Raw genomic sequence first — 15,454 nt, 5'->3', positions numbered from 1 at the left:
AGAGACAGGCAGGAGGTACACACCAAGGAGGCTGCTGGTTCCTGCTACTGCAGTCTGTCAAGTGGTCAGGAGCCAAGAAGTTGGATATCCTGATGATTAAGATTGGGCTTGCCCCAAGGAACTAGATGCACCCCCTAATCAGCAGGAAGCAGTTTGAAAAGGTCAACCAACGCCTCCTTTTCCCTCTAACCTTTCTCTACTACCTAGTGTTGGGGGGTTGGAAGGGATTAGGGTGGAATAAGGTTTACAAGGGTGGTAGAACCCAATAATGTCCCCCGCTCCCCCAAAAACCCTACACTTTTGACTTTGGTTATCTCTATTTCACTCAACTTATGTAATTATTAGCAACTGTCTAATTTTGGCCTTAATCACTACACAAATATCAAAATCTCTAATTCCTCCAGACTTCAATTTTCTACTCCCTTTCATTTTGTTTCTTCTAAAACCTGTTTCTTCATTCTTACTACAACAGCTAGTGGCAACTTCAACTGTGAGTTACAGCCCCATTTGGAGTCATAAAACTGAATGCAGGTTTTTGCAAACTATTAGCAGCATTCCACTGTATGGATACAACATAGCTTATCCATTTATCTTTTCAAAGAATATTGTGGTTATTTTTAGTTTGGGCAAACCATGAATAGGTCCTATAAATATTTTTTGTGCTGTCTTTTGTATAAATGCAAGTTTTCACCTCATTTGGACAAATTCCTACAAGTAGACTGCTAGTTCATATGGTTAAGACAAAGTTTAGTTTTGTAAGAAACTGCCAAATGTTTCCTAAAGCCCAGCTTCTTTAAAATCTGGACTGCAATCTCATTCATATGAAAGCCACACAACTAAATATAAGATGTGTAATGAAACCAAGATGTCTCTGGCAGCACTTACCTGCACTGTGTCATGAAACTGCACTTCATCCTGGATTCTAAATATAACAGGTACAGTGCATACATAGTGCATGTGGTCACACCACACAATGCCAATGAACACATTGCCTTCAACATCTGGGGTCACTTTCAAAACTACTATATGCTATCAATGTCTGTGTTTTGAATGGATATACAATGTTTTCTGCTCTTATAGAACCAATGATGGTTTAATTATGGAAAACAAATACAATTAACATTTTCCTATCATGATTCTTCAAAATGTATCAAATTAGTGTATTTTTTGTGTTGAATTGTGTTAGAATGTTTGATTTTGAACTTGAGATTCATTTTTAAAGATTCAATGAATTTTGACTTGGGATAAAAATCAGAATTTCTAATAGTCCTATCAAAATATTGATCATCTCCAAAATGAAGATGTTTTACAACTTACAGTATCAAATATTCAGCAAAGATTTAACTCTTTATATAAAAGTAAACAGATCTTTATCAATAGTATGTGAATTTGCTTTTGTTTTTAATAACTGATAGTTACATGACTATCAAAGAACTGCTTTAAAATAAGCTAATGATTTTTTTCTTGCTAAATGCTTGATTTGTATACCTGTTTTCTATGCTGTACAGCTAAGCTTATGGAAAAACTTCAAGTGGAAAGGGTTCCTGAGTAGAGAAAGTCTGAGTTCTGCCCTAGTCTATCAGTCTTCCTCTGACGTCATCTGCCTTCTTCCTCAGCTAACGCTCACACACTACTACTAAATAATTCAATTACTGGAGAATTAACTAGCTGAAAAAATAAGAGGGAAGGCATGAGGATGATGGAATGTAGTGGGGAAGAAAATTTGAGCCAAGTATAATGATTTTCACTTATGCACAAAAAGATATAATGAAACCCATGATGTATGATAATCAAAACTAAAACATTTTAAAAAGAATGTATTCAATTTAGAATCTATAACCTATTTTCTTCTATCTCAGACTTCCAATTCTAAATAAATTTTACAGATTTTTTTTTCCAGTTTCTGAGCAGCTAAAGCTTAACTGACCATGGTTACTGGCTCTTCTTATATGTATATGTGATTTCCAAACTTCAAATGGGGCTGCCCTAACTACATCTGTATTTATCTTTGACTTCCTTTGTCATTTCTCACCAATAGTCTTGCACATTTTCCCATTTTCCTCTAGCCTACTGATTTCACCACTTTTATTCACATCTTCATGCTTCTCATTTATTTTGCATGTTTCAAATTCTTCTCTTCTCTCTTTATTACTCCTCTTTTCACTCTGGTCATTTCTAATAAATTTTTACAGAGTTCAGTTTAGGAAGCCCCCCCCCCCCATTCCCGGCTTTCGCTCCCCGCTAGGTGTTGGAAACTCAGGGCTTTTACATGCTAGGCAAGAACTCTACTACCTTACCACATCCCCAGCCCTATGGAAGTTCTTCCATGTAAGGCATCATTTGCAAAGGACTTTACTGGTACAGAAATTACCATATCGTATCACCTAGGAGACAACACTCAGAAACTATCCACTTACTGAAATCACCTTTTAAATGAACCCTCCCTTCATCTATCTCACCCAGCATTTTATCTGGATGCTGGCTAAAGATTTCTGCTCTGAATTCCACTCTTGGCCTTACTAGACCACATACTTACACTAAGCAAGAAGTCCACATAACAAAGTGATACATACCTAATGCAATCAATACCTCTTTTGCAGATGACACTTAAGCCAACCTCACAAACACCTCTCCTCCAGGTCTTGTCCCTCAGATGGACTACACTACAGATGAGTGCAAAGGAGCAGCAATTTGGAGAAGGGACTGTAAGAACCTGGACTGGACGGACACACCTGGTATGGCTCTACATAAAACCTCTTTGTGGTAACAGAAAGCCAGGAATAAAAGGAGTCTGTGTTCAATCATGTTTCTACTATGAACTGTCAATTTATAAATTCTAAATTCTACTAATTCTAAAGTGAACCCTTTGAAGATACACAATATAAGTATCACAGTGAAAGACTAAACACATTTAACTACTTGTTTTATAGTCTCTTGGTATGTATGACTATTGTAAATGAATGTCTGCCCTAGTCCCACAAATGTTAGGAGCGGACCTCCTTCCATAAAGTTAATGAGCTTCGCTAACCCATTTTCATACATTATTGAAACATACTTATAGAATAATGAGAGCATAGAAGTAAATTCAGAAATGAGAATATTAAAGGTTACTTTCCAACTTCAGTAACTGGTTAAATATTTTATTAAAATGACAGGTCTAGACTTTAAATCTTTAAACTGTAGCTTCTATCTTTGTATCATACTAACTCTAAAAACAGATTGTTTATTAATAACTAAATTATATGTCTCAATATAATAAAGCCTCAAATATTATTTTTAAATTTAAAACTTTACTCCTCAGTTGGCAACTATTAATAAATTGTAAAAGAAAGTTAACCAGTATCTTTCTGAAAAAAAATTAAGAATTAGTCTTACTTTTTATTTATCCTGAGAGAATGTTTCCTATACCTAATATTACAAAGGAAACTTTTTGTGAAACATGTAAGTGTATACTATGTGCAACAGCCAATTGCCCTGTTCTTCTCTAGTTCTCGAAATATCTTCCAGTTTAGGGGTCTGTTATACAGAAACAGTCACTGCAGACAGGTCTTCAAGACATCAGTCTAGAGTGGGGCAAAGAGCAAAGCCTCTCACCAGGCTGGACGTTATCATAAAAGTTACTGGAGACCAAATGCAAGCCCTCCTGACTACAGTACCACACGAAGCCAAGGCCCATTACCTGCCATTCAGACTACCTCTCCCCTCATGGGAGGTAACACAGGAAGACTACTTCCTCTGCATTCATATCAAGCCTTCTACCTGATAAGCGGCACTCAGGAAAAACTGTTTTACTCAGTTAAAGCAGGGAAATGCTCTGCAGCACAGGCTTATCATTCCAGACCTCTGAAGATTGGTTCCCCTCCTGTTATTTAAAGATGGCTAATGCTTTAATGTCATAAACTCTGACATTCAAGGAATCAAGTCTTTGACTCAATAAAATCCAAGATTTATTTCTGAATACAATGAATTCCACAACAAAGAACAGAGTCTGAAATTCTAAGACACAGTTAAAAAAAAAAAAAGTCACAAAGAAGTCACATTCTCATTTTCAGGGTCTGGTTTCAAACTGGCAACACCAGCATCACTGATAATAAATATTCTTAACAAATACTTTAGATGAAAAACAATCCATAGTAAATCTCCTGTAATCATAGTCTATGCTCTATTGAACAATGATGGTACAGCCTTTAATCTCAGCTCAGGTGGCAGAAGCAGGAAGATCTTTGTGAGTTTGAGGCCAGCTTGGTCTACAGAACAAGGTCCAGGACAGCCAGAGCTACACAGAGAAACCCTGTCTTGAAAATAAAAACAAACAAAAAGTCTATGTTCCATATGAAAGCAGTAAGATAAGGCTAACAGCAAAAATATAATTAAAGCACATAAAGTGACTCATACTTCTTAACAAGAAGTACCAAATTTATCTCCTGCCTGAAACAACAGGGAGTTGGGGAAAGACAAAACATATAAAATATTTTTCAAGACACCAGATATGTGGTAACAAAACCCATGATCCTTGATAGATGAGAGAAAAAAAAAAACCTGAACCCAACAGCAGCCATATCTTACTGCCTAGAAGATCCCCAGTCCATGAACATGGAGGAAGAAACCAAGGTAGCTGAGTACAGGAAACTAAGCCTTGAGTGGATAAAGCCAAATATGCAGTGCAGATTACCAAAGAGGAGAGGGCTCAACAAGAGAGGATACAGAAGGCATCACAGCAGACTTAGGCAATTTCTTGTCAGTACATAAATGGAGAAAAACTATGCAAAACCTTTGAAAGCACCAAAAATGATTTCAGGTAACAACACAAAAACAGTTAATGTTTCCACCAATCACAGTATTTAGAAGAGTTTTGACTCAATGTTATAACACGATACTGCCTAAAAAACTTTATAGCCACTATGGTAATTGCACACTTTTGATCCCAGTACTTGGGAGGCAGAGGCAGGCAGATAGATCTCTGTGAGACCATTCTGGTCTATACAGTAAGTTCTAGAAAAATCAGGGCTACATACAGAGATCCTGTCTCAAGAAATAAAATAAAATAGATATGAAAATTCTGAAAAGTTAAAACTGTTTCTGAGTAACTTAAATACATCTCAGAACAAAGCTCAAGATATCTGCATTTTATGGAATATTAACTATCCAATATCCATTAAGAAGTCAGAATTTCAAATATTTGACATCAAATAAAAATCATTAGGATATACAAAAAGAGAAGCATATTGAGGAGAAAAATCAATCCAAAATCAATTTAATGAAATGATAAAATAAGTAGACATGGGAAATAAAGACAGTTGTAACTATATTCCATGTTTAAAAATCTAAAGAGATAAAATTGAAAAACTTGAACATGGAAGGTACATGGGCAAACTTTCTATAAAGTAAACTATGCCTGAAACGAAATATTTGCTGGATAGGACTAAACATAAAAGATTAACAAATACCAAAACAGACTATTCAGAATCAAAGAAACAAACACAACAACTAAAAACCCCACCAATAAACATTAATAAGCTTTAAAACCACATTAAGTAAGCTAACATACATGGAATGGAAGAGTAAGTTTGTATACAAACACATACACTCACATACTACATATGTAGTAAATGTCAATGTATAGTATGTATAGTATAGCATGTACAGCATGTAGAGTATATTTGGGAAAAAGGACTGCATTTTTCCAAATTTGGTAAAAAAGAAACCTATAAATTCAAGAAGCCCAACAAGCTTGAAGTTCAAGGAACACAAAGAAAATGTACATCATTTCATATACAAAGAATTCTTGTTCACAAATTCTATAGCTAAATGAAATTTAGAAACTTTAAAATTAAGGTTCATCTTTAGGTTAATAATCTTTTCATGGCACAGAATTTCAACTGGTGTTTTAATAGCGTACCCTAAGTCACACAGTTGACTGAGTAAACTACATAGCACAATTTCTAACTGTTTCAAATTTGGCAAAATATAGCTCTTAAAAATAATGGATTGTGGCTAGACATGGTGAGGCATGCTTTTAATTCCAGAACTTGAAAGGCAGAGGCAGGTGGCTCTCTAATAAGAGTTCTAGGCAAGCCTCATCTACACAGCAAGTTCCAGGTCAGCCAGTGATGCATAAGACTGTATATAAAAATAACAAAACAATAATGTATTTTGTTGCTTTACCACTTACATAATTCACCAAACTACATTTGTGTTGACCCAATTTTAACAAATTATTCATTAAAGTAAGCAAAGGATACTTTCTTTTCCTTTCCTTTTCCCTTATATAGGTCATTCAGAACAGAATTAGGACACTATTAAACCTTTTGTAGAGAAACTGAACTAGAACTGAAAACAGAAGTGGACCTGAGGCTCAGAGCAGCTGGCCCTCCCTCCCGAGCAGCTCTGGAGCCTAGCAACTGTTCTTTTCATCGCTGTTTTCAAAACAGATCCATAGCTTTTAAAGTCAAAGTGTGAACCCAACGTGAAAACAGATAATATGTTTTTTTAACTATTGTATTTATTCTTCTCTCATACAGCACATCCCAACTGTAGTTTCCCTCCTCTCCTCCCAACCCCTTCCCCACCCCCAATCAACTCTCCTCTGTCTTTTCAGAAAAAGGCAAGGCTAATGTGTTTTTAACTCCTAACTCAAGTACCAGGTTTCAAAAAAATCACAAATATTCTTTAGAAAAAAAGAAACATTAAGGCAAAAGTAATGTATTTTCCTAACTCAGTACACAAAATTCAAATTTTCCTGCCTAAAATTAAGCAAATAAAGAGACATAAGAGGAAAACTGTGAGTATGTATTACATTAGGGTCCATTCCTAAGAAGCAGTTAAATTACCCTAACATTTTGCTTAGGAAATAGATATTTCTTTTTTTTTTTTTTAATTTATTAAATACTTTTACTGAAGGGGGAAGGGGCATGTCCCAACAGTCAATTGAAGGCATATGGACAGAACAAGTTTTAAGGTTCCTGGTTTCAAATGCCATATATTGTTGACAGAAATAGATATTTCAAACAATAAGTAACCCCATAAACATCTGCTAAGAATGCACTAATCCTGAAAATGTCTACACTCTTTTCCTTTGTAAGGGGAAAACAACATACATTTTTAACTCACATATTCAAGAGTACAACTTTTCTTTGGAAAGGTTATTAGACAATACTATTTCCTGTAGAGACATACATTCATGAAAATACCATACAAGTCTCTGAGGACACAGAGATTAGCACTGGAGCAATCCTGTTTTTGACTTCTAACCTTGTCCCAGCTTGCTTTCTTTTACTGTGATATACACGTGACCAGAAGCAACTTGTGGAAGAAAGGGTTTATTTCCTCTTACTTCCAGGTAACAGTCCGTCCCTGAAAAACCTTCACAGCAGGAACGGGAAGCAGGAACTAAAGCAGAGACTCAGAGAAATGCTATTTACTAGCTTGTTCCCCCTGGCTTGCTCAGCTACCTTTCTTATACAACAGAAGAGCACCTGCCCAGGGTGGACTATCAGCAGTAGGTTGGGCCTTCCCACTTCAAGCAACTAAGAATATGTCCTCACAGACTTGCCTGCAGGTGTAAAGGGCAAAAACATTTTCTAACTGAGGGCTCCTTTTCCCTGAAGACCCTTTTGTCAAGGTGACAAAAACCTAACCAGCAAAAACCTCTTAAAATAGAAAGTCTAAAAAGAAAAATAATTTCCAGTAAAACACAGAAATGAAATGTAAAATGAACAGAATAGCACACAGACTCTAATAAGTATAAGTCATGAATTTCTCACATATATAAAAGGAATATCTTCAAATCAAAAAGTACAAGATTCTTGTAATGACACTCTATTAAGAAAAGTCTAAATCTTCAGCAATTGATAACCACTTTAATACTCATAATGATCTGTTCTACAATTTAACAATAAAATGAGGCCATTTGTATTCCTTTGATCTAAGTACTGATATGCTTTTAGTATTCAGTTTTGATCTCAAAAAACACATCCCTACTTAACAGAAATTCAATATTACAAACAAAAGATTTAACTAATTAACCCAGCTCTCAAGAGTTCAGTTATTTATAAACCTCAAAATATCTTTAAACAATTCCTCAAATATTAAGCAATTTAATAATTCATCAATAACACAAGCCATCTAATCAAACTTAGATATTTAAATTGTTTGCTACAGAAGTCTTCCTGACCAATCATATTAACTTAATTTTTCACTTCTGAAACATGTTAGTTCACCAGTTTCAATTTTTGAACCATTTATTCTTATACTAAAAAGGTTAATAAGAAACATCTTTACACATACAGAACTTCAGTTAAGTCTTTTTTCTATTGTAGACAAGGTTTCTCTGTCTTGTCATTTTACCAGATTATCAAAGATGACACAGTGTGGTTTGAATTTCAGCAATCAAGACAATAAATGACCAAACAGACAGGATTGGCAAAGTCACAGATAAAGTTTCCCAATTTTAACAGGTATAACTATTTGGTTGTGATAAATGGGATGGGCACATAATAATACCGCTGCTTCCAAGATCCAATCAAACCATCTGATTTTTTTTTTCTGGTCAAAAACCAAATTAAGGGTTTAAACCGTGAAGTCTAAGTTCAAAGTATGTAATTTTTCAAAGAAAATAAGTTACCGAGAAAGAAGAAAACACTTACATTTGGAGCATGACCTGGTTCAAGAATACCCCATCCACCAAAGCCACATACTCATCCAGGTTAGTCCCATTTCCTGCAGCCAGAGGTCCAAACGTTTTAACCTAGAACAGAAGGATTATTTCGACGTGAACGCCCATCTCCATCTCTGCAGCCACAAATAACACGGCCAAATATACCATAAAGGACATCTTCCTTACCCAAGTGACCAAGGGGCTGGTCATGAACTGCTCCAGAAGGGGAGTAAAGATTTCGTTCTCCATTTTACAGATTATATATTCAGGAGGGGGCGGGGGAAGGAAGTACCACAAATACGCCCAGGGAATTGGTCAGTAAACGTAGAAGTAAGACGGAATCAATGAAAGTCCATTTCGGCACGGGAGGAAAATCCCTTCGAAGAGGGGGAAGAACTCTCCCTCCTCAGCCCCCCCGGGGAAACGAGCCCGAATCCCGCGCTGAGCCACAGCCGGCGCTGGCAGTCTGCACCCGGTGAGGAGGGGCAGAAAAAAAGGCATCTGGAGGAGGAGGATGCAGAGAGCGGCCAGGGCACGAGACAAAAAGCCCGTCAAGGTTGCCCTGTTCCCAGGAGGAGCCGGCCAGCACGGCGGCCACCAAGGACTCAAGCCCAACGTGGGGGCCGACGGGGCCGGGCTGGACCCGGGCGAGCGGCTCTGGGCGTTCCGGCCGCCAGCGGGCACGGGCGCCAGGAGCGTCCGCCCGCAGCCTCACCGCCTCAGGCGCGGCTCGCCCCTCGCCGGGCTCTCAGCATCCCTCCGCGGCCTCGCGCTCGCTTCAGCGCCCTGGCCCTGCCCGGGACCGGGAGCTCAGAGGCGTGTCCGTAACCGTCCGGCGGCGAGAGCCGGGCCAGCCTCCGAGTGCCTCAGCGACGCCCGGGCGTTCCGACGCCACCTCCGCACTCGAGCCTCCTCCGCCGTCCTCTGGAGGCGCTGGTAACGGCCTCGGAACCGCAGTGCCGCAGCACACCCGCCGCCAGCCTGGTGGGCGAGCGCGCCGCTCCCTCCGCGCCGGTATCCTTCCGCCGACTCCCCGCCCTCCTGCGCCTCTGCCTCTGGATTGTGGGAGAAGAAAACCGCTGCATGGGCGCGCCCCCGCGCGCGCGCCCCCGGCCGGCCCGCCGCCGCCCAGATTCTGGCGGAGCGTGGACGCGCGGGCGCTGCAGCTGCGGCGGGGGCCCGCGTCGAGCTCGCGCCCCGGACGGTTGCCAGGGCGTAGGGGGCGGGCATGGGCAAGACTAAGGAACAGGGTCTGTCTGCCTGCTCGCTCATGCCTAATTATGGTTTATTTCCTCCCGGAGCGCCTTCTTTGATGTGTGAAGGAAAGGGAACGGATCCCATCTCTTTTAAACACGAGGGATGCAGACATCCTCTTTCGGACACTTGGATTTGCTCGGTTAAACGTGCTTTCTCGCCTCCTAAAAGGCCTAGGAAAACTGCAGCAAAAAGCAAAGGCACATCTTGGGGGGACAGAAAAAGAGGTTGGTTTTGTTTTCCCTTCTTTTCCTTAAAAAAAAAAAAAGCAGAAATATTTGTAAGAGTTTCAAATAACCAAAGCTGCCTTTCAACATGGGATTTTCAGACTGGAGCTACCATGATTCAGGCATTATTTTTTTACTTCTTGGTCATTGAAAAAATATCCAAACTGACAGCCACACGAGAAAATATTCAGAAAATATCCAAGTTGTGTGACAAACATTTGTTTAAAATCATTTATGTTGTGCAGTAGTGGGCCCATCACAATATGACAGTTCCCCAACAAATTAAATGTTATTCTTCCTCATACCCATAGCATACCCAGGATAAGATAGAATAGAGAACACCCTTTTCCAAATACAATGTAGTTTTGTGATATTACTCTGCATTTTATGTTTGCACAGTGCTTACGGGTACATAGTCTCTTTGACTACTCATATTTTTAATAATGTCTAATTTTATACATTTTATTTTATGTTGATTGTATAAATTTTTGTCTTGCATGTAAGTCTGTTCCGCACTTATGTGCCTGGTTCCTGTGGAGGTCAGAAGAGGGCACTAGATCCCCTGGAACAGAGTTGGGGGCAGCCATGAGCCACTGTGTGGAGGCTGGGAATCAAAACCTGGTTCTCTGCACCAGCAGCCGGAGCTTGTAACCACCGAGGCATCTCTCCAGCCCCTACATTGTAAGATAAAAGTAAACATGTTTTATCATATACTAAATTAAACACCACAATTCCTTGGATTTCTAATAGCAAGACTCACCCTCTAGCTGTGTGAACCTAGACACATTACTGAACCACTTGGTGCTTCACTCTCTTCACATATAAAGCAATAAAACCAGTAAGGATCCATGAAACGACAGTCCATTGCAAACGGTTTGCTACTGTGAGTGTTACAGTCATTATTCCCCCAAAGGTGAAATCTTTATCAAAATCCCGAAACACTACAGTTTCTACTAGAGTTCAGTTGCAGGAAGAAATGCCTTGCTTCTGGATCTGGAAGTGGCTGTCCTTCTAAAATCATTGTGTTACAGATTTGATTGCATTCATGTGGTACATAGCACAACCTTGCATTTTCCTGGCCTACACAAATCCTGAGTCATCCTGGTTGCAAACAGTTTTTTTTTTTTCTTTTGCTTTTGCTGACTCTTTCTTAATCACAGTTCTTTAATTGGCAAGTGGTGTATAGAGGGAGAAGTGGCACCCACATGGAGCACGGCTTTTAGGAGCTCTAATACCTGACATTTTTATTTTATAATCCTTCAGAAACCTGACAACATAAAAGTACTATACCTAGGATAGGGTTGTTGTGAGACAGATGGATCTGTTTCCCTTAAAAGTGAAAACCCATAAAGCACTAACGCCAAGCACATCAGGCAAAAAGACAATCAGGACAGTGTTGGCTGGAGGGTTAAAATAGGAACATTACATTAATTTAGCATTGTTTATCCAGTTTACATTTAGTATCCAATCCATTCCTCACAGAAATCTGGATTCCCCTCTGGAACCAGATGGCACAGATGCTTCCTGGTCTATCTTTAGGTCACACACACACACACACACACACACACACACACACACACACACACTCACAAAAGAAACATGAGGAGTTAATTGTAAAAACAGGAAACTTTAGACCAGACTGAGGTCTGCAGAAACTTATTTGAAAACCTACCAATTTATAATTCTCTAGTTTAGCAGCAGCCTTAGAAATGTTTTATAATATCTCAGGAGTGTAATCAGGAAACTTCGCTGTCTGGCAAAAGACAGATTGTGCATTATGCACCATTGAATGGTCTTTGCGTTGCATCCTGGAAGGATGAAATCCAAAAGTGTTCTATCCTCCTTTCAATTAGGAAGGGAGTTCTCAAAGTTCTTTAAAGTTCTTTTGGTTTTTGTATTTTGAAGACATTTTCCATCTATTCTTTCTCAGAATATTAAATCCTACAGAGAAAAGACATTAGAAAAAACATCATCTGGTTAGAATCTAAGTTCCTTGACCAGCTCTCTTCACACAGTACTAGATATTAAAAGTGTGCCATCAAAAAGTCACTACAGAGAGTTATCCTGTGTACTACAGTTAAGTTCTCCATCACACTGTACACGTATATAACACAAGCCATGCACCAGGAGATCCCATACCTACAACAAACAATGCACATTTTGATCTATACTACAGGAAGTAACAGACTTGCTCCCAATCTTGGAAACAAATACTTTTAAAATCAGATTTGAAGAAATAAGCACTTTCATAAGTAGAATGTCACATTATTTACTATTCTCTACAGAGTAGAGATGTCTGAAATGTCAGTTGAATGAATAAAATGGGAGAGACTACACCATGGATGAACCTGTAAAGTGCCATACTAAGTGAAAAAACAGCCACAGAGGACTGGGTGGCAGTTGTGTTGTATGACTCTATCTGTAAAAATGTCCAGAAGAGACAGCACTAGAGAGGCATAAAGATTCGTGGCTGTCCAGAGCTGGAAGAGGCATGTTTAGGGGAGAAGGTACAGGATTCCTTCTGAGAAAAAGAAAATATTAGAAAATCAATTTCGGGAGTAGACATGGAACTCTATAAGTATGTTTAAAAGTCACTGGGTTGGCTCTCGCAATCTCCGCCGCCAATTATCACCCACAATTTCTTCTTCCTCTCTCCTCCAAGCCGAGAAAGATGTCCAAAGAAAAGAAGGCCAAGGGGAAGAAGATGGCCCCGGCCCCCACCGTCGTCAATAAACAGGAGGTCAAAAAGGTGGTCAATCCTTTGTTTGAGAAAAAGCCCAAGAACTTAGGCAGGACATCCCGCCCAAAAAGGATCTCACATGCTTCGTCAAATGGCCCTGCTACATCAGGCTGTACCTGCTCAAAGTACTTCCTGCCATTAACCAGTTCACCCAGGCCCTGGACAGGCAAACAGCTACTCAGCTGCTTAAGCTTGCCCACAAGTATAGAGACAAAGCAAGAGAAGCTAAGGCTACTGGCCCGTGCTGAGAAGAAAGCTGCTGGCAAAGGGGACGTCCCAACTAAGAGACGAGTCAATACAGTCACCACCTTGGTGGAGAACAAGAAGGCTTAGCTGGTGGTGATTGCCCATGATGTAGACCCTATTCAGCTGGTGGTTTTCCTGCCTGCCCTGTGTCGAAAGATAGGGGTGCCCTACTGCATCATCAAGGGAAAGGCCGGCTAAGGTGCCTGGTCCACAGGCAGACATGCACCACTGTTGCCTTCACACAGGTTAACTTGGAAGACAAGGGTGCTCTGGCTAAGCTGGTGGAAGCTATTAGGACCAATTATAAAGACAGATACGGCAAGATCCACTGCCACTGGAGAGGCAACATTATGGGTGCTAAGTTTGTGGCTCGAACTGCCAAGCTGGAAAAGGCAAAGGCTAAAGAACTTGCCACTAAACTGGGTAAAATGTACACTACATTTTCTGTACATAAATATAATTACAAAATTAAAAATAAGTCACTGGGTTGTGGAGCTTAAATGGATGAATTGTATGGGATATAAATTACTGCTCAATAAAGTTTTCTAAAACAAAACAGTGTCATTTCCTCATGAAAAGAATGTTTGTATCATCAACAAACCCATTCTCAAGTTGGGCATTATGGCACGTCTGTGGTCTCAGCATTCTGAGAGGTTAAGGCAACAAAATCATGTGAATTTAATAGTGAGTTTATAGCCATCTCTGATGGCATGTTAGGATTTATGAAAGGGAGTGAGAAAGTGATCAGGAGGCAAAGGCAAGAAAATAAAAGATAAGAGAGAGGTAAAGAAAGAGGGAAAGAGAAAAGAAGAGGATAAATTAAGTCTCTTGTAGACTTTTCAAAGAGCCCCTCAATGTAGAAAACAAGTTTCAAGCTCAATCAACACCATATATGGGATATGTTTTTAAACTATCCAACACAATTTTTGAAAGAGAAAGGTCAAAATTAGCTACGTTATCTAGCTTTTTTTGAGTATCAGTAAAATGGGCTGTAAAATGGGCATCCTGGCTTTGTATCCTGCTGCAATCTGCTTAAACCAATGAATGTATTGCTGCAACAGAAAATGACCAGGAAGAAACGAGCAGTCCTCCAGGCCCAGTGCCAGCTGTCCTTCCCAAATGTCCTAATTCTGTGTTCCAAAGCAAACAGTCTAAAATTCAACATAATATCCCCTGCACCTGTGCCACTGGGCATGTTCCAGACTGCCCTTCACTGTCTGTTATCCAGGGAAATTCCTGTCCACCCTCTGAGCTCAAATGTCTCCTCTCCCAAAAGTAGTCTACCACAGGCAAATGAAGCGCTCCTCTTTGCAGTCACATAGTAACTAACCCCCCTCTTTATTTCTGTAAATTGTCCTGAATGGCATGTGTTTGGCACATGAATAGTTAATGCTCTTCTCCTAAGTGGCCCCACTTTGTTTACCTTTGCATCCCTAAGTCTTGCTTTCTAGTACTATGCATCTCCATCAGAGCATCTGTCTCAGTTCGGCTTCTTTGGTTTGAAGAGACACTGTGACCAAGGTAACTCTAAGAAAAAAAGAAAAAACTCTTATAAAAGAAAAAAATGGGGCTGGCTTACAGTTTCAGATGTTCAGTCCATTATTATGGTGAGAAGTATGGAAGCATCCAGACAGATATGGTACTAGAGGAGAGAGTTCTACAGCTTGATCAAAAGACAGCAATAGGAGACTGTCTTCTTCAGCCAGCCAGGAGGAAGTTTCTTCCACACTGGGCTGAATCTGAGTATAGGAGGCCTCAAGGCCCATCTACAGAAGTTCCACACTTCCTCCAACAAGGCCACACCTCCTAATAGTGCCACTCCCGATGGCCAAGCATTTAAACCACCACAGCATCAGAGCATCTTTTTCAACCAGGATCACCAGTTCCTCTTCACAGTGGTTAGTCCAAGGCCAGAAGACCATGAAATCAATGCCATCCTGGACTACATAACACATCCCAGACCATTCTGGGCTATATAACAAAACCTTGCTGCAAAAAACAAAAATCAAAACAAAGAAGGAGGAGAAAGAGGAAAATAATCCTAACAATCACCAGTTTTATGTCAGTTGGTTTTTTTCTCAGTGACACAATATCTGAGAAAACCCACTGAAAATGAAGAAAAGGTTCTTTTCCACAGTTGTGTGGTCCTGGTGTGTGTGTGTGTGTGTGTGTGTATAAAAGGACAACCTATGAAAGTGAGTTATCTCCTTCCACCATGTGAGTACTAGAGATAGAATTTAATGTGAAGCTTGTCTGTAAGCACCATTACCTGCTAACCCATCTCACAAGCCCTAGGTTCCATTGTTTCTTAAGAGTAGAGTAAACTGGAAC

At 39.8% G+C, this 15,454-nt stretch overlaps 1 protein-coding gene across 3 annotated transcripts in view; it reads right to left on the bottom strand.

The window, feature by feature from the left end:
* CCDC88A (coiled-coil domain containing 88A) overlaps nt 1–8,951 on the bottom strand; it is a gene marked incomplete at its 3' end in the record, with an annotated part of 138,616 nt that extends 129,665 nt beyond the window's left edge. For all 3 annotated transcript variants that reach the window (XM_080936042.1, XM_080936040.1, XM_080936041.1), the window contains exons 1-2: nt 8,843–8,951; nt 8,646–8,746 (exon numbers count right to left, since the gene is read on the bottom strand). In XM_080936042.1, the coding sequence (XP_080792168.1) occupies nt 8,646–8,746; nt 8,843–8,905 (164 nt within the window). In that variant the 5' untranslated portion in view covers nt 8,906–8,951. The remainder of the gene's footprint in view (nt 1–8,645; nt 8,747–8,842) is intronic.
* Nucleotides 8,952–15,454: the final 6,503 nt, after the last annotated feature.

This window comes from Micromys minutus, assembly GCF_963924665.1.
Source record: "Micromys minutus genome assembly, chromosome: 1".
NCBI classification, from domain to species: Eukaryota; Metazoa; Chordata; class Mammalia; order Rodentia; family Muridae; genus Micromys; species Micromys minutus.
The sequence above is the reverse complement of the archived record's forward strand: the minus strand, read 5'-3'. Positions and strand labels throughout refer to the sequence as shown.